At 44.2% G+C, this 19468-nt stretch overlaps 1 protein-coding gene across 1 annotated transcript in view; it reads left to right on the top strand.

Moving 5' to 3' along the window:
* The first annotated feature begins 330 nt into the window (after window positions 1–330).
* Window positions 331–19468, top strand: part of LOC122563379 (beta/gamma crystallin domain-containing protein 2-like) — a 61449-nt gene continuing 42311 nt past the window's right edge. Inside the window, exons 1-3 of the mRNA XM_043717120.2 lie at window positions 331–1298; window positions 3588–5493; window positions 13779–13826. Coding sequence (XP_043573055.2) covers window positions 1039–1298; window positions 3588–5493; window positions 13779–13826 — 2214 coding nt within the window. The 5' untranslated portion in view covers window positions 331–1038. The remainder of the gene's footprint in view (window positions 1299–3587; window positions 5494–13778; window positions 13827–19468) is intronic.

Raw genomic sequence — 19468 nt, forward strand, 5'->3', positions numbered from 1 at the left:
ATCTAGAAATAGAGAGGAGAGAGGCTGTGAAGGATGCAAACATGAGAAAAGGGATTTTATGGTCAACACGAATTTCTGAAAGAGTTTAATATAATTTGGGAATGAAACGGTTAATATCTACGCTGATAAACACTGGAGTGACACACCTAAAATGCTAAGTCATTGGATGTGACAGCTCTAGTGAAAATCAACAGAAAATTCACACCATACTGAGACTGACAATTCCTTCAAGTCAATTGTGTTTGTTTATAATGCACATCTAATTAAGTACTTTTGTGTGTGTTTTTCTTTTGTCATGTACAGAAACACTACTTCAGCCTTTCGGAATCGGATCTGCGAGGCGGGGGGAGTATTTTGAGTGGGTTTGGTGGTTTGGGTGGGCAGAAGCTCAAAGAGAGAAGTGCCAACTTCCTGGGCTCCTTAACCTCCTTGCCCAGTGCCATCGCATCAAGGCTGGCCCGAGCTTCCCAGGAGGAACTGGGACAATCTGAGGTCAGCGAAAGACCAGGAGGGCATCCACGTAGTCAGGGTGGAGAGAGCGCCAAGGAGACTAGGCAGTGTCAGAATCGAGTTTCGGAAACTGAAAGGCTGAAGTCACGCCCTGAAATCAATCAGTGTCACAATATCCCCGATAGCCAACAACAAACCAGTCCTGCAATCGTGACTGCTGCAGAACAGAAACTCCCTGACTGGGCCGAGGATATTTTAAATAGCTTCCTAGACAAAGGGACGGCTGGCAGTCCCAACCCCCCACTGCCTGTGAAACCCCAGCCCCAGGAATCCACGGTCAACCCTCCTGGTGCTGTTGCCAAGCCAGTCCCTGAGCAGAGTCCGGGGGGTAGCTGTGAATTGCTGTCGGTGAAGAAACAAGCCCGGGATAAAACAGCACCCGCCAAACCTGCAAAGACTAAATACGACATTATCATCACACTGACCAAAGAGGAAGGCTGTGTGGGCAGGAAGGGGGAGCAGGATGCAGTAGGGTTAGACCAGCAGGAGACATCTGTCCCAGTGAGAGTGCGACCAAGTCAGGCCAATATGACTGAGCGACGCCTATCGGATCAGGGTAGACCTGTTGGGCAGGTTCCCTTTGCCCACACTGTGGAATGTCAGGGGAATGCGGCGGCTGCTCTGAACACACCTCTCAGAATCAGTTACTATTCCGGTCCAGGATTCAGAGTAGGAGAACTCTCGCAACATCCAAGCGAACACATCACAACTTTTCAACCCCGTCTCAGCCCGAGGGATCCAGGCTACAGCCGCTTCCTCCAGAAACCCTACAACCTTCAGACTGACAGGTGAGTGCTACACACACACACACACTCAAATAGAACCCCCTCACACACACACACACAGACAAACAGACCCACACACAAACAAACATAGACACACAAACAACACAGACACACAAATACAAAACACACACAACACAGACACAGAGCGACACACACAAACACAACACAGACACAAAACACACACACAATACGGATACACAAACATAGCCACAAAAACACACACACAACACAGACAGGAACACACGCACACAACTGAGACTCACACACACAAAAAAACCACACACAGGCACAAACACGCACACAGACAAACACCCAAACACACGTACACACTCCCGATTCAACCGGAAACAATAATCCTAGTTTTAGGAAATATTTTATTTAGTATTTTTACTCCTGTAAATGTTTGACATTCTGCCTCTGTCAGCTTTTGTTACAAGCCAAAGGTTTGTATTAATGATATGGCCATCGCAGTTATCTGTCACTTTGATAATTTATTACTGGATTATTTTCAGGTTTAGGGACTGAGGAAGTGTCAGTGCTGTGATAATAATAAACTGACAGCAACATACAAGCCAAGAAAAGCAAAAACTGCAGATACTGAGAAATACACCTGCTGCACTGTCAGATGGAGAAAACCAGCGTCCAACTTGGAAAAGAATGTGCTGGTCATACAGGAGCACTGCTCTGACACAGACAAAACAAGTTGGACCAGTCGACTTCGTTTGCAGTGTTTCACAGGTTTTTCCTTCAGGGGCAGCTGCCAGAGAATCTTGAAACAAAAACAGAAACTTCTGGAGAAATTCAGCAGGTCTGGCAGGCTCTGTGGAGAGAAAGCAGAGTTAAGCAGAGGTCCAGTGAGCCTTCTTCAGGACTCGAGGTGATACCTCTGCTTTCCCTGCACAGACCTGCTGAGTTCCTCCAGCTATTTGGTTTTCTGACAGATCTTTGTTCTATTTTGTGTCAGTGACAGTTAGTTTGAGTGGTTATCGCCTGTCAGGAGCTGAGGGTCACTGCGTGAGGCAAAGGAGAGACGGAGGGTCTGAGGAAAGATTGAGGGTCTGTACACAAAATAGCCGAGGGGCTGTTGAATGTGAAGCTGTCGAGTTTAATTTCATACAGCAGTTTACACACACAGTCACTTTAGTTCCCATAGAGTCATAGAGATGTACAGCAGGAAACAGACCCTTCGGTCCAACCCATCCATGCCGACCAGATATCCCAACCCAATCTAGTCCCACCTGCCAGCACCCGGCCCATATCCCTCCAAACCCTTCCTGTTCATATACCGATCCAAATGCCTCTTAAATGTTGCAATTGTACCAGCCTCCACCACTTCCTCTGGCAGCTCATTCCATACACGTACCACCCTTGTGTGAAAAAGTTGCCCCTTAGGACTCTTTTATATCTTTTCCCTCTCACCCTAAACCTATGCTCTCTAGTTCTGGACTCCCCAACCCCAGGAAAAGACTTTGAGAAAGTGAGGACTGCAGATGCTGGAGATCAGAGCTGAAAAATGTGTTGCTGGAAAAGCGCAGCAGGTCAGGCAGCATCCAAGGAGCAGGAGAATCGACGTTTCGGGCATAAGCCCTTCTTCAGGAATGAGGAGGGTGTGCCAAGCAGGCTAAGATAAAAGGTAGGGAGGAGGGACTTGGGGAGGGGCGTTGGGAATGCGATAGGTGGAAGGAGTTAAGGTGAGGGTGATAGGCCAGAGAGGGGGTGGGGGGCGAAGAGGTAAGAGTTTCAGGGCAGAGGAGATGACCTCTCTGCCCCACCCCCTCTTCTGCCTATCACCCTCACCTTAACCTCCTTCCACCTATCGCATTCCCAACGCCCCTCCCCCAAGTCCCTCCTCCCTACCTTTTATCTTAGCCTGCTTGGCACACCTTCCTCATTCCTGAAGAAGGGCTTATGCCCGAAACGTCGATTCTCCTGTTCCTTGGATGCTGCCTGACCTGCTGCGCTTTTCCAGCAACACATTTTTCAACCAGGAAAAGACTTTGCCTGTTTATCCTATCCATGCCCTTCATAATTTTGTAAACCTCTATAAGGTCACCCCTCAGCCTCCTACACTCCTGGCAAAACAGCCTGTTCAGCCTCTCCCTGTAGCTCAAATCCTCCAACCCTAGCAATATCCATGTAAATCTTTTCTGAACCCTTTCAAGTTTCACAACATCTCAGTTTAGGGCTTTTTTTTAAAATAAAAAGGGTCTTTTTGAGGCATTGTGTTTGTATTCTGAAGCTCTTTAGCAAAACATATCTTAAAAACGAATATTCATCTTTTTGTTTCTTCAGCAAAACAAGTCTTCCGAGGTTGACAAGTTTGCCAAGGACACTCCAGCAAGCACAAGGCTTAGAAAGTGGCCGAGACAAGACCGAAAAATTGGGAGGTGAGAACAGTGAGTCAACAAGCACCAGGAGCCAACTACGAACTGAAACTACTGACTGCCTCTCCGTACACGCGCCTTCTAAAATTGTGAGGGGCCCTGATTCCTCACAGATTACAAACGGTGCAGCGCAACTCCAGAGAAACGGGGGGTTCCGTGCCACCGAGAGAGCTACTTCAGGACCGTCAGGTAGCTCCTTGCAAAGGAGCACCACAAATCCGAAGCACACTGATTCTCAGAAATCCAGTGCACAGGGAGACGGTGTTGTGACTGGTGGTGATCTCCCTCTGCCCGGCAATCCAACAGAAAGCAGCAATACAGTAAATACTGACAGCCGAAGCCCCATGAATTCAGCAGGGTACGGAGGGAGAAATGGAAGCGTTTCAGCTCAGCAGCCCAGCAACGAGCCTCCGTTTGGCCAAGGCGATGTGTTACAGACTGTGGAATCCTCTGGACGTGCTCTCAACGCACAGAACCCTGATCACAATGGTCTGGTTTCGACTACACTGCCCGCTCCCACAAGTGAGGAAAGGGCTCCTGCCACTTTGAAATCGGATCAGCTTCCTGAGCGACAGCCAATTAAACTTACTTCCGCAAGTCCTGAAATTGGGTCACTTCAAAACTCTGTAAAATGCACTGCAGACTCTTTCAAGACAGACACCACAGAAAAGCCTGTTCTCCGTTCTACAGGAGCCCTTGTCAATGATCCTGTGGAAAACTCCAAACAGGCAGGAAGTTCCATAGCACTTGATGGTGAGTCTCTAGCACAGACTCTCAAATTCACACCCATGAAGGCCAGACAAGAGGAAAATGTTGAACAACTCCAAACTTCTAGAAACCACATTTTAGAAAATGACCTGTCTCCTAATAATGTTTTCATTCCAAATCAAACAGAGAAATGGTCCACCGATGTCACTGATGACACTGATAATCTATCAGAAATAGATGGGTTTGTAGACACCATTCGTAACTTGGACTCCCCCATGCTCTTGAGCCGTAACAAAAGTCCTAGGAATCAGAGGGCACATTCCCTCTCCTCTTCTTTTTCCACACTGCCTCCCATAGAAGAGGATCAAACCAATCCAAAGAATTCCCTACCTCCTTCATCAGACAGCGAGAAACCACAGCAGCTAAAAGATGCTCTCGATGGAAAAATCTTGCCAAGCCTGCCCCCACAACCTGTTTCACCAGCCCCTCAGATCAATTTCTCAACGACTCTGAGAAAGGAAATTCTCACCCCCATGGAGATGATGAAGACACAGCTGGAGGATAAACCCAGAACTGGGACCCGGCACACTTCAGCAGACAATGGCATTATCTCCCAATCAGATCCCCTCGGAATGACCAACTTGGAATGCAATGCAGATTTGGAAAACAAAGCACCTTTCGGAGCAGAAAGCAGGTGGTCTCGACTCAGCAGCAGCTTGTTGTACTACAACATTAAGAAGTCAACAGAGTCTTTCTCTAGCAGATCATTGGACCTGAAATCATCGAGTGCAAATCCAATAAGTCTCTCGACCAGACCTCCAAATCACTTGCAAAGAAGTTTGTCACATGAGGGTGTCACCATGACAACATTGACCCCTGACCAGCTCCCTAAACTAACATTCCTAGCTGGTATGATTGATGGTAATGTGGAGGACACTCGAAGGCCCAGCCTACCAACCAGCATTTCTGAAAGGCTGATGCCTGGATACTCCAGTCTGATAGACAATAACAAGAATCTTCAGTCCCGCAGAATAACTTCTGATTTTGGCCAGCACACGATTACCAACGAAGCTCCAAAAAAAATCACGGCTTTTCCAGATGTATGGGTGAGTGTGAAGTTTCACCTCATCCTCCCTTTTACTGATAATTCTCATTCCTGATCACTCTCCAGGCACCCTAAGTGTTTTCCTAACATCCAACTATTCCTAACCTTAACCTACATTTGTCCTCTGGCATCCCCCTTCACACTCTTTTTATTTTGGTAAATTCAGCAAGCTTTGCTAGTTTTTCTACACTCATGCTCAAGTAACTACTCTTTGAAGAATTAGACTCTGCCACAAACTGTCTGATATACAAATTCTGAAACAACCACTTACTCAAATACTTTGGTACTGCCTGAAAAGGTTATTCACCCAAGTTTTTCTCTGGGAAGGGAACTAAAATCTAACCTTGAATAATGACATCATCCTAGATCGCATTTCTTTTAGCTATAGAGTCATAGCCATAGAGTCATGGAGTCATACGTCATGGAAACAGACCCTTCAGTCCAACTTGTCCACATCGACCAAGTTTCCCTAATTAAACGAGTCCCACTTGTCTCTGTTTGGCCCATATCCTTCTAAGTCTTTCCTATTCATGTATTTATCCAAATGTCTTTTAAACATTCTAACTGTATCTGCATCCATCACTTCCTCTGGCAGTTTATTCCACAAATCCTCAGTGTAAAATAATTGCCCCTCAGGTCCCTTTTAAATCTTTCTCCTGTCATCAAGAAGGTTACCTCAGATTACAACGGGATCTTGCTCAGATGGGCCAATGGGCTGAGAAGTGGCAGGTGGAGTTTAATTCAGATAAATGTGAGGTGCTGCATTTTGGAAAAGCAAATCTTAGCAGGAGTTATACACTTAATGATAGGGTCGTAGGGAGTGTTGCTGAACAAAGAGGCCTTGGAGTGCAGGTTCATAGCTCCTTGAAAGTGGAGTCGCAGGTAGATAGGATATTGAAGAAGGCATTTGGTATGCTTTCCTTTATTGGTCAGAGTATTGAGTACAGGAGTTGGGAGGTCATGTTGCGGCTGTACAGGACATTGGTTAGGTCACTGTTGGAATATTGTGTGCAAATCTGGTCTCCTTCCTATCGGAAAGATGTTGTGAAACTTGAAAGCGTTCAGAAAAGACTTACAAGGATGTTGCCAGGGTTGGAGGATTTGAGCTATAGGGAGAGGCTGAACAGGCTGGGGCTGTTTTCCCTAGAGCGTCCAGAGACTGAGGGGTGACCTTACAGAGGTTTACAAAATCGTGAGGGGCATGGATAGGATAAATAAACAAAGTCTTTTCCCTGGGGTCGGGGAGTCCGAGAACTAGACGGCATAGGTTTAGGGTGAGAGGGGAAAGATATAAAAGGGACCTTAGGGGCAACGTTTTCACACAGAGGGTGGTGTGTGTATAGAATTAGCTGCCAGAGGAAGTGGTGGAGGCTAGTCCAATTGCAACATTTAAAAGGCATTTGGATGGGTATATGAATACGAAGGGTTTGGAGGGATATGGGCCAAGTGCTGTCAAATGGGACTAGATTAGCATGGGACTGGCAGGTGGGACTAGATTGGTTTGGGATATCTGGTCAGCATAGACGGGTTGGACTGAAGGGTCTTTTTCCATGCTATACATCTCTATGACTTTATCTTAAAAATATGTGCCCTAGTTTTGAACTCCACCACCCTTGGGGAAAGACCTTTACTATTCTTCTTATCTGTGCCCTTTATGATTTTGTAAACCTGTATAAGGGCACCCGTCAACCGACGAAGCTCCAGTGAAATAAGTCCCAGCCTCTCTTTATAACTCAAACCCTCCAATCCTGGCAAGATCCTGGTAAATCTCTTCTGAACTTTCTCCAATTTAATAACATTCTTTCCTACAGCAGGGCGACCAGAACTGCACACAGTACTCTAAAAGTGGCCTCACTAATGTCCTGTACAATCTCAACATGGCAATTTTCAAACCCACTCTCAAGATCCCCCTCCCTTCACATAAGAATAGTTGAGTCATGGACTCGCCCACCCCAGGGAGAAGACTTTGTCTATTTACCCTATCCATGCCCCTCATAATTTTATAAACCTCTATAAGGTCACCCCTCAGCCTCTGATGCTCCAGGGAAAACAGCCCCAGCCTGTTCAGCCTCCCCCATGTCAGGTGCACTCCAATCAAACTGCGCACTGGAGTGTTGATTATAGTTGAACTTCTGGCATTAATTTATTCTTCAACCATGATGGAAATTTCTGGAATGTCTAAATTGGCAGAATGAAAAGAATTCAGATGAAATATTTTAAATTGTGACAGAGAGTTTTGTTTGTCTCTGGGAAGTATCACCCAAATTGACAATCCATTGATACAATCAATACTATCAGGGTGACTGCTGTTTCATTTTGCACTTATGTTGTTACCTAACTCGAGTCAGATGAGAGGGGTGTGTTGGGAAGTGTCTCCTTCAAACAAGAAACAACAATGCCTTTCACATCAGGTGGTCAGCTTTAATTGAACATATTCCTGGAGGTTTAATCTCATGGCTTTCTGTTGCCAATTACCCCACTGTCACTAATTACCCCATTGGTCACCTGACACATCTTTCCTTGCAGCCTTCTGCCTTCTCCCATTCTCCACAAATTGGGAAATGAATGAACTCTTCCTTTACCCAGTTGGATGATTCTCAACTTCAGTCAAACAGCTCATAATCCCCACCTCCAATATTTGTCTAATTAATAAGTGAAAATGTTCAAAGAATTTGAAGAACAGGATCACATAATTCTAACGGCTGATATTCCTTCAGCTTCTGTGTTTTGGAGATTGTTATTGAGTCATAGAGTCATACAGAAACAGACCCTCAAGTCTAACTTGTCCATGCCGACTAAGTTCCCAAACTAGCCTAGTCTCACTCGCTTGCAATTGGCCCAATCCCTCTAAACCTTTGCTATTCCTTTTGAATGCTATAACTGTACCTGCATCTACCACTTCCTCTGGCAGTTCATTCCACATATGAACCACCCTCTGTGTGAAAAAGCGTCCCCTCACGTCCCTTTTAAATCTTGCTCCTCTCACCTTAAAAATATGCCCCTAGTTTTGAATGTCCCCACCCTAAGGAAAAGACCTTTGCTGTTCACCTTTTCCCTGCCCCACATGATTTTATAAACCTCTATAAAGTCAACCCTCAACCTCCTACACTCCAGTGAAAAAAGACCCAAGCTATTCAGCCTCCCCTTATAACTCAAAACCTCCTGTCCTGGCAACATCCTGATAAATCTTTTCTGAATCCTTTCTGATTAAATAGTGTCCTTCCTATAACAGGGCAACCAAACCTGTACACAGTATCCCAAAAGTGGCCTTACCAACATCCTATGCCACTTCAACATGACGTCCCAACTCCCATACTCAATGGTCTGAGCAATGAAGGCAAGTGTGCTAAATGCCTTCTACCTGTGATACAACTTCTCTGGTTGACAATATTACCTGGGGCCCTACCATTAACTGTATAAGTCCTGCCCTTGTTTACATTGCTTTGCATTCATCCAAATTAAACTGTCTGCCACTCCTCAGCCCATTGGGCCAAGTGATCAAGATCCTTTTGTAATCTTAGATAACCTTTTTCACTATCAACTATATCAGCAATTTTGGTGTCATTCACAAACTTCCAAACCATACCTCCAAAATTCTCATCCAAGCTATTTACATAAATGACAAACAACATTGGACCATTATCAATCTCTATGTAACACTGCTGGTCAATAAACAACCCTCTACCACAATCCTCTGTCTCATACCATCAAGCTAGTTTTGGATCCAATTGACAATCTCTCCTTGAGTCCCATGTGGTCTAACTCTACTTATCAGCCTACCTTGTCAAAGGCTTTACTAAAGTCTGTGTAGACAACATCTACCACTCTGCCCTCGTTTATCATTTTGGTTACATCTTCAAAAAAGTAAATTACTTTTCCCATGCACAAAACCAAACCTATACTCTCTTCCATCAGATAGAAGATACAAAAGTTTAAAACACGTTCCAACAGACTTAAGAATAGCTTCTCTGCTATTATCAGACGTATGAACAACCTTTCATTTATTGGAGTTGATCTTTCTCTACACTTTCACTGTAGCTGTAACACTATATTCTGCATTCTGTTCTATTTTCTTGTTGTACTTATGTAAGGTATGATTTGTCTGGATAGCATGCAAAACAATACTTGTAACTTTATCTCGATACATGTCACAATAATCAATCAAATGAACTGGTGGGAAGAAATCAGTTTGGGCTTCCTGTGCTATTCTGTTACTTTTGTTAGAAACCTCTCTGGGCACTAGATGAAAACAGAATTAGACTTAGTAGTGATGCCATCTTCTACCAACCAGCCTTTTGATGCTCATTTTCTGCTTCCAAAGTAAGAGTGTGTACATAGATGAGATAATGAGGTTGACCTACTCCCATGACGCCCACATCCCAGCCAGCGTTACCATCGCATAAAAACACGAGCAAGAGTATGGTGTTCAGCTCTGAGTCAGCTCCGCCATTAAATATGATAATGGCTGATCATCCAACTCAGTATCCTGTACCTGCTTTCTCCCCATACCCTTTGATCCCTTTAGTCCTTAGAACTAAGATTCTCAAAGCCCTAACTCCTTTTTGACTGTTTAATACTTTGACCTCAACCACTTTCTGTACACTTCCACAGGCTCACCATTCTCTGGGTGAACTTTCTCCTTGTCACAGTCCTAAATGGCCCGCTATCCTTAGCCACTGGTCCCTGCTTCTGGAACCCATGGTCTCAGTGAGCAAAGGGCAGTACGGTGACTCAGTGGTTAGCACTGCCGCCTCACAGTGCCAGAGACCCGGGTTCAACTCCAGCTTCGGGTAACTGTCTGTGTGGAGTTTGCATATTCTCCCCATGTTTATGTGGGTTTCCTCCAGGTGCTCTGGTTTCGTCCCACAGATCAAAAGATGTGCAGGTCAGATGAATTGGCCATGCTAAATTGCCCATTGTGTTAGGCACATTAGTCAGAGGGAAATGGGTCTGGGTGGGTTACTCTTCGGAGGGTCGGTGTGGACTTGTTGGACCGAAGGGCCTGTTTCCACACTGTACGGAATCTAATCTAACTTAATTTCTATACTTTCTGAGACTTTGTGAAGGCTGAGGACATTGTTGGCCATTTTGTCACGATGAAATGAGACAGAGAAAACACATGACCAGAAAGTGCATAAAATCTTTCCTTTTATAACAAATGAAGCTACATGATTCTTCTGCTCATCCAGGCGATGAAAATTTTGCCAATTGTTCAATGAAAACAGTGTGATTTTTAAGACGTAGTAGTTAGACCAAACCTGAGCAATGTTTCCAATTTATCCAAACTACAAGTACAGTGGTGTATCTGTCTTGCATGTAAATTGTGGGTTTCCTCCAATGCTCCAGTTTCCTCCCACAGTACAAAGATATGCAGGTTAGGTGGATTGGCCATGGGAAATGCAGGGTTATAGAGTTAGGATAGGTGGGTAGGTCTGGATGGGATGTTCTTTGGAGGGTCAGTATGGACTCACAGGGCCAAATGGCCTTCTTCCACACTGTAGGGATTCTGTGATAAATGAAATCAACGATTGTGTGTCATTGTGCAGTATGTATCTATAAGTGTATTATTGTTTAATGATAAAAACCCTTTGGGAAGCCAAGTTAGCGCTGAGTACAGGTTAATGGAATTTAGAGAATGTTTTTTTTTTAATATGCACTGCATTGATTTGTAAAAATATGTCACCAAACCACTGTTGCTGCAGAGCTGGCTTTCTGCACGGGTGAACTCTGTGTGCAGCAACGACACTGAAGCAGGGCCAAAATCAACTCGATGAAATCATAGACATGCTGCTGTAATGTGGGTTGGTTTTGTCAATGAAATGTCTTCAATGGATTTAATATTGTTGAATACGTAGAGGGAAGGAAACCCATTGAGACCTTGCATTTCTGTAGCGGTCCACACATACAGGAGCATCTCAGAAGAAGTGTGGACTCGGTGGACTGTTGTTTGTGGTGGTGCTCGGTAGGCCCCTGGCTCCCGTAGGGATGGGGCCCAGAGTGAGAACTCCTGGTTGCAGTGTGCATGAAGCATGGACTCTTGGCAGGGTTGGCATTGCTGTGCCCAGAGTTGGGACTCCTTGAGGTCCAGGACATCTTGTAGAGACCTTGCAGAAGCTCGAAAGCTGTGGTTGAAGGACCCTTGTACAGAAGATGAACTCCATTTGTGTAATTTCCTTTTATTCTTTTTATAATTCAAATTGGCACCAGACTGTGGCAACAAAACACTTTTCACTATATCTTTCTCTATATCTGTGACAATAAATAACTGATACTCATCTTGAAAGGAAGTTAACAGGGCAGGAGAAATGAGTAATGAAACAGAGGGAGTTGATGAATAAGAATGAAATCACTGTAAGGGAGTTGAAGGGTGGGTGAGTTTGTGGATAACCAAGTGAAGGAGTTCACAAAAACAGAAGGCACAAAGCCACAGAAGGATCGAGAGGTGAGAACAAATGACTTTGAGCCGCATTCTCATCTTTGAGGCCAGAGTTAGGGAATTTCCTGATGTTGAGGTCCTACCTCCTACCTGGCAGTGCCTGCCAAAGTCCTCAACTGGCGGAGTTGAGGACTTCCTCAAGCACAAGGCAGTGAGTGAGAAGAAACATCAGCCAAGCTCTGAAGGTGAGTGTGAGGCCCAAGAACCTGCAATTCCTCACTGACATACCCCCACGCACTCCCAACCCATTTACCTAGACTTGGAAGTCTTTATAAAGCTCTTCACAAGTCAACAGGTGCACATTCCCTTTGATGGTTTTATGAACATGACATGATGAGAAGAATCTGTTAGAGTATTTGATCACATACAAACAGAGGGCTAAGCTGAACCTCAAGGGGTAAGTAAAAGCTATGAAAACATTTCACACAATCAGATCAATATTATTCCACTTAATCATGTGGATAATGTACTCTACTGCATCTGAAGACATTTTAAATTCCACAATATGATTCTTTTCCTTAACAACTTTCCAGTTTTCAAAATTGGCAACTTTGCAGTCACATTGTTTAACATTCACTTACTTTTTGAAAAGAGCACAGATGAGACTTCTGCACAATTTTATTAGGACAAGTGAAGTAGAGAACACATTTTTGTATTTATCCTACAATGAGCTCTGTCTCCCAAACATGGTTTACCCATGGTCCACTAAACCTCTGATCACTGCAGTAATTCTGATAGGCAGTAATGCAGCCTAATCAGAAACTGCCTTCCATTAAAATTCCACTAGTTCAGAAAAACAGACTCCTTGCGATAGTGCCAGCAATGTCATGACAACAGGGAGTAGGCGCTCAATCCACATTGTGTTATTTCCTGAACCACAGGGTGTCAAGGGAATAGTTTGTGGATGTGGGTCATGTCAAACATCTTGAGGAAATGTTAGATCTCAGACAGAAAGTGGCACAATGTGATTTAAAAACCATTTCAAAATCCTGACCCATGTTTTACCACTCTTTCCCATTCCAGTTTTCTTCCTTCCATTCCTGAAAGTAATTTGTGAAGCTTTCAGTTCTGATGAGGCTGTAGAGCAGGCAGTAATGAATTAGCCACCCAGTACACACCACGCCTTCACCTGATTCAGATGTTTTTTTGTTAAATTTAATGACAAATGCAAGATTGGGTGCATAAAGGCAGCGGCCTCTGATGTCAATTCTTGACAGGGTTATAGCTCCATAATCGTTGGTTACCCTCCTGTACCTCATCTAAGTGGCCATCCTTCAGATATCCACCTCAACAATAAGTATTGACAGGCCCCTTGTCGAAGAAACGTATCGCCACTAAGCATAGTGTTACTCTCTCTGCAGCATGCAGCATGTTGCAAAATACCTGTGTACTTTCTGGCAGGAGTTAAATATGAAATCTGGAATGGGAATCCTTTGCTATTCCTTTACCCCCTTTTTATCATGATCATTTTCACCATCTTGCTCCCTGCTGAGATGCGCAACTCCTACAAAGACATCAGTCACTTTCCATTGTCACTGCCACTTTGTATTAATGAAATAATCCCAATGATCGCCTTATGATTTCCATACTTTACCATCATTGGGCTTATGGGGTGCATTGATGTAACTGATTGAAGCAAAAGTAATGATGTTCTTTTCATTTTCTATGTGTAGTCAGTTTTCTGGGACAACTAGTATGCTTTGACACGTGAACCTGAACAAATGCTTTAATTATGTGTGCTACTGTCACACCCTATGTGAACATTCACTTCCCAATTGACAAGTATTTTTGTAATTGATTGCAAAACAGTTCTAATTAATAAAAGAAATAATTTATATTTTGCTTTGCAGAAAAAGACACCAAAGGATCAAGGAAAGATTAACAAACGACCCGGCAAGGTAAGAATTATAAATCACTTTCTTACAACTTTTGATTTATTTGTGCATGAATGTAGATGTTGCTGGGTTGGGCCAGCATTTATTGCTTATCCCTGATTGCCTTTGAGAGGATGGTGGTGAGCTGTCATCCTGAACTATGACAGTCTATGTGGTTTGGATACATCCACATTGGGAAGGGATGTAACAGGATCTTGGCCCAGTAATAATGGAGGAAAGTCAATATATTTCCAAGTCAGAATGGTGTGTGACTTGGAGAGGAACTTGCAAGTGGTGGTATTCCCAGGTATCTGCTACCTTTGTCTTTCTAGATGCCAATGATCATGGGTTTGAAGGTGCTCTTAAAGGAATCTTATGAGATGCTGTTCTATTCAAATATAATGCATACTTAAGGTAACCTTAAACCTCTTTGTTTGTTCCAGTAGTTTTCATTTCCTATTATTGATGCTCCAAGAGTCAATAGCCCACAGCAATACCTTCTGACAACCCTCGGGGCTCTAGTGATACCATCTTTCTCCATTCTCATTGTGTTGAATCCCAGAATCATCACCCTGTCTTCAACTTGACTTCTTTCTTCCTTAGGAACCTGCTCTCTCTTCTTCCCCTCTCAAATTTGTCTCCCCTTCCTTCCATAGTTCATAAAACCTTTTATTTAAATCAAGATTGGCATCATTTCAGTTTTTATTTCGACCAGAAAATTAGCCTGGAATTACTTGTCAAGTGACCTTTGCCCTCGGCCCCCAATTTTCTGCATGTGGGTCATGCATTCCTCCAGCTAGCTGAGACTGCTTTAATCTAGGTGGCGACCTCAGCATAGACTGGCATGGTCTGGTGTCATGGCTTCCACTCCCAGTCCTGGGGAAGGCAAAGTCCTGCCTTTGCATCATGCCATCCAGCAGGAGCTTCAGGACCCTGCCTGCAGGTTGGGATGCCACTTTTACCCCGTGCCTACCATGTCCAGGGACTGCACAGTGCGGTTGGGGATTGACAGCACTTGTCTGATTTCACAAAGATCTTGGGTGAAAGGGTGCTGGTGAATTCTGGGATATTGGCTGAGTGGCGAGGTGCTCTGGGGATAGATGGGTTTGGAATCAGACATTAGGGATGCCACAGTCCCGGGGTAGATAGTTAATGAGATGAGTTTGGCAACTTGTTTGAAATGGGGAAAGCCACAGAAGACTCCTGCACTAACTGCCTACCTCTCTTACCTTTCTTGGAGTTAACACATCTATGTGACTGTACCTGCGACTTTTCCCCCTTCCAATAATTGCCATCCATCACATCCCCTTGCTCTTGTAAATTCCTCACGTGAGGTACTGCATTTTAGGAAAGCAAATCTTAGCAGGATTTATACACTTAATAGTAAGGTCTTGGGGAGTGTTGCTGAACAAAGAGACTTTAGAGTGCAGGATCATAGTTCCTTGAAAGTGGAGTAGCAGGTAGATAGGATAGTGTAGAAGGCATTTGGTATGCTTTCCTTTGTTGGTCAGAATATTGAGTACAGGAGCTGGGATGTCATGTTGCAGCTGTACAGGACATTGGTTAGGCCACTGTTGGAATATTGCGTCCATTTCTGGTCTCCATCCTATCGGAAAGATGTTGTGAAACTTGAAAGGGTTCAGAAAAGATTTACAAGGATGTTGCCAGGGTTGGAGGATTTGAGCTATAGGGAGAGGTTGAATAGGCTGGGGCTGTTTCCCTGGAGTGTCAGAGGCTGAGGGGTGACCTTATAGAAGTTTATAAAATCATGAGGAGTATGGATAGGATAAATAGACAAAATCTTTTCCCTGGGGTCGGGGAGTCCAGAACTAGAGGCATAGGGGAAAGATATAAAAGAGACCTAAGGGGCAACTTTTTCACTCAGAGGATGGTATGTGTATGGAGTAAGCTGCCAGAGGAAGTGGTGGAGGCTGGTACAATTGCAACATTTAAAAGGCATCTGGATGGGTATATGAACAGGAAGGGTTTGGAGGGATATGGACTGGGTGAAGGCAGGTGGGACTAGATTGGGTTGGGATATCTGGTCGGGATGGACGAGTTGGACCAAAGGGTCTCTTTCTGTACTGTACATCTCTATGACTCTAAGTTGTATGAGAAAACTGAGTAGGCCTGAAATCCTTCTTCAGCCCTGAGGCAACTCGGATTGGGCTAAATAAAAATAAGAAACAACTTGTTGCTGTTTACAGCACAGAATACAGTAAAGCCATTTGCACATCCTGTTTCTGTCCGTCAACAAAGATCTGAATACATTAACCCCATTATCCAGCTCAGAGCCTTTGAGGGCGATGGCAACACAAGTGACTTTCTAAGGTCTGCTTAATAGTTTCAAACATTTGTGACTCAACCAACATTTCAGGCAATGAGTTCCAGACTCCCACCCCCCTCTGAGTGAAAAAAGACTTTTCAGTGCTGATGAAGAATCATATTGGACTTGAAACGTTAATTCTGTTTCTGTCTCTCCACAGATGCTGCCACGTGTATTAGATTTGTCCAGCATTTTCTATTTCAGATTTCTAGCAACCGCAGTATTTTGCTTTCACTTACTTCCCAATTGTTTAATTATCAAAGAGCCATGACAGTGTGGACTCTGGTGTGTGTTCAAAACCTCAGACGTCATGCGGAGGTTCTCAAAATTGTGTCAAAAATTGAATATTTACTGTTTCATCATTCAGTTTCCTTCTATAAAAAGCAACAGATGAGCATCTCCAGAAACAAACAAAGGTAGAAGAATGGACAGAAGTGTATAAACAGTACCTTTGGCAGAATACAGCCAATATTGTGAAACCCAAGAAGCATGTTCCAGGGAAGGCTAGTGGCTCTGAATGACCTCACTAATATATTCTGAAAGGTCAAAAGAAGAAAGGATGTTCTGGTTGTGGAGCAAGTGTAACAAAGGTTTGCCAGACTGATTCCTCAAATGGCAGGATTGCAGTATGAAGAGAAACTGCATCAGTTAGGGCTGTATTGATGGGTGTTGGAAGATTGAGGGGGAGCTCATAGAAACATATCAAATCTAATAGGACTAGACAGGGTTGACACAACAAAGATGCTCCCAATAACCAGTGAGTAAATTTAAGGAGGACTTAGACAGGTTTTAAATTGGTAATGAGTTGAAGGGATTTGGAGAGAAAGCAGGAAAAGGTGGGTGAGGAGCATATCAGCCATGATTGAATGGTGGCGATGGGCTGAATGGCCTAATTCTACTCCTACATCTTATGAACTTATGAACTTAAGAACCAAGAGCTAAGGATAACGAGCAGGCCATACAGGACTGAAAGAAGGAAAAATTTCCTCACCCAGAGAGTGGTGAGCCTGTGGTATTCTCTGCTACCTGGAATTAGTTGAGGCCTGAACAGTGAATGTTTTCAAGGAGTTAGTTATAATTCTTAGGGCTAAAGGAATCAAAAGAGTATGGAGAGAATGCAGGAACAGGGGACTGAATTGGATGATCAGCCATGATCATATTAAACAGTGGAAGACGCTTGAAGAGCTGAAAGACTGCTCCTGCTCCTGTTCTTTAATTTTCCCTCTGTTTATTCCCTCTTCACAAGAACAGACAAATGTTGTCTCTCTCTCTCTTAACAATGTCTGGTTATTCTGGCAAGATTACTTATGGAAGGAAATTTCCCAGAGGCTTCATGGAGAAGGGACGGCTGAGGTTCAGACACTGAGCAACATCAAAAGGAAATTGCAGACAGATGTCGCCATGTCGAGAGTTGCTGGAAACAACTAAGTAGCTATTGTACAGAAAACATATCTCATCCCACTTTTCTCTTGGAAAAAGGCTGAGAGATGAGCTGTGGGAAATCTCTGCTCTGAGTAGGTTTGATAGGGTAGATGTAAAATGGATATTTCCACTCATGGCCATAAATATAAGCCAACTACTAGTGAAGCAGCATGAAATCCAAGAGAAAGGCCCTTAGGCAGAGTGTGGCAATAATGGGGAATGTGCTAACATGTGGAGGAGTTGAAACAAATAGCACAATTGTATTTCAAAGGAGGCTAAATGTGTGAGGAAGAAAGGAATGTTAGGATATGTTGACATGGTGAGATAAAGTAAGGTGGGAGGACACATCTGAGGAACATAAATTGTAGCATGGACAGGTTGAACCAAATGGCTTACATAGAACATAGAACAATACAGCACAGAACAGGCCCTTCGGCCCACGATGTTGTGCCGAACATTTGTCCTAGCTTAAGCACCCATCCATGTACCTATCCAATTGCCGCTTAAAGGTCACCAAAGATTCTGACTCTACCACTCCCACAGGCAGCGCATTCCATGCCCCCACCACTCTCTGGGTAAAGAACCCACCCCTGACATCTCCCCTTTACCTTCCACCCTTCACCTTAAATTTATGTCCCCTTGTAACACTCTGTTGCACCCGGGGAAAAAGTTTCTGACTGTCTACTCTATCTATTCCTCTGATCATCTTATAAACCTCTATCAAGTCACCCCTCATCCTTCGCCGTTCCAACGAATAAAAGCCTAGCACTCTCTACCTATCCTCGTACAACCTATTCTCCATTCCAGGCAACATCCTGGTAAATCTCCTCTGCACCCTCTCCAAAGCTTCCACATCTTTCCTAAAGTGAGGCGACCAGAACTGCACACAGTACTCCAAATGTGACCTAACCAAAGTCCTGTACAGTTGCAACATCACTTCACGACTCTTGAATTCAATCCCTCTGCTAATGAACGCTAATACACCATATGCCTTCTTACAAGCTCTATCCACCTGAGTGGCAACTTTCAAAGATCTATGAACATAGACCCCAAGATCCCTCTGTTCCTCCACCTCACTAAGATCCCTACCGTTAACCCTGTATTCCGCATTCTTATTTGTCTTTCCAAAATGGACAACCTCACACTTGGCAGGGTTGAACTCCATCTGCCACTCCTCAGCCCAGCTCTGCATCATATCTAAGTCTCTTTGCAGCCGACAACAGCCCTCCTCACTATCCACAACTCCACCAATCTTCGTATCATCTGCAAATTTACTGACCCACCCTTCGACTCCCTCATCCAAGTCATTAATAAAAATTACAAACAGCAGAGGACCCAGAACTGATCCCTGCGGAACTCCACTTGTAACTGGGCTCCAGGCTGAATATTTGCCATCTACCACCACTCTCTGACTTCGACCGGTTAGCCAGTTTTCTATCCAATTGGCCAAATTTCCCTCTATCCCATGCCTCCTGACTTTCCACATAAGCCTACCATGGGGAACCTTATCAAATGCCTTACTAAAATCCATGTATACTACATCCACTGCTCTACCCTCATCCACATGCTTGGTCACCTCCTCAAAGAATTCAATAAGACTTGTAAGGCAAGACCTACCCTTCACAAGTCCGTGCTGGCTGTCCCTAATCAAGCAGTGTCTTTCCAGATACTCATAAATCCTATCCCTCAGTACCCTTTCCATTACTTTACCTACCACCGAAGTAAGACTAACTGGCCTGTAATTCCCGGGGTTATCCCTATTCCCATTTTTGAACAGGGGCACAACATTCGCCACTCTCCAGTCCCCTGGTACCACCCCCGTTGACAGTGAAGACGAAAAGATCATTGCCAACGGTACTGCAATTTCCTCTCTTGCTTCCCACATAATCCTAGGATATATCCCATCAGGCCCGGGGGA

This window comes from Chiloscyllium plagiosum, unplaced genomic scaffold, assembly GCF_037043375.1.
Source record: "Chiloscyllium plagiosum isolate Xiang-an unplaced genomic scaffold, Cpla_swu_hap1 HiC_scaffold_30, whole genome shotgun sequence".
Taxonomy (NCBI): domain Eukaryota; kingdom Metazoa; phylum Chordata; class Chondrichthyes; order Orectolobiformes; family Hemiscylliidae; genus Chiloscyllium; species Chiloscyllium plagiosum.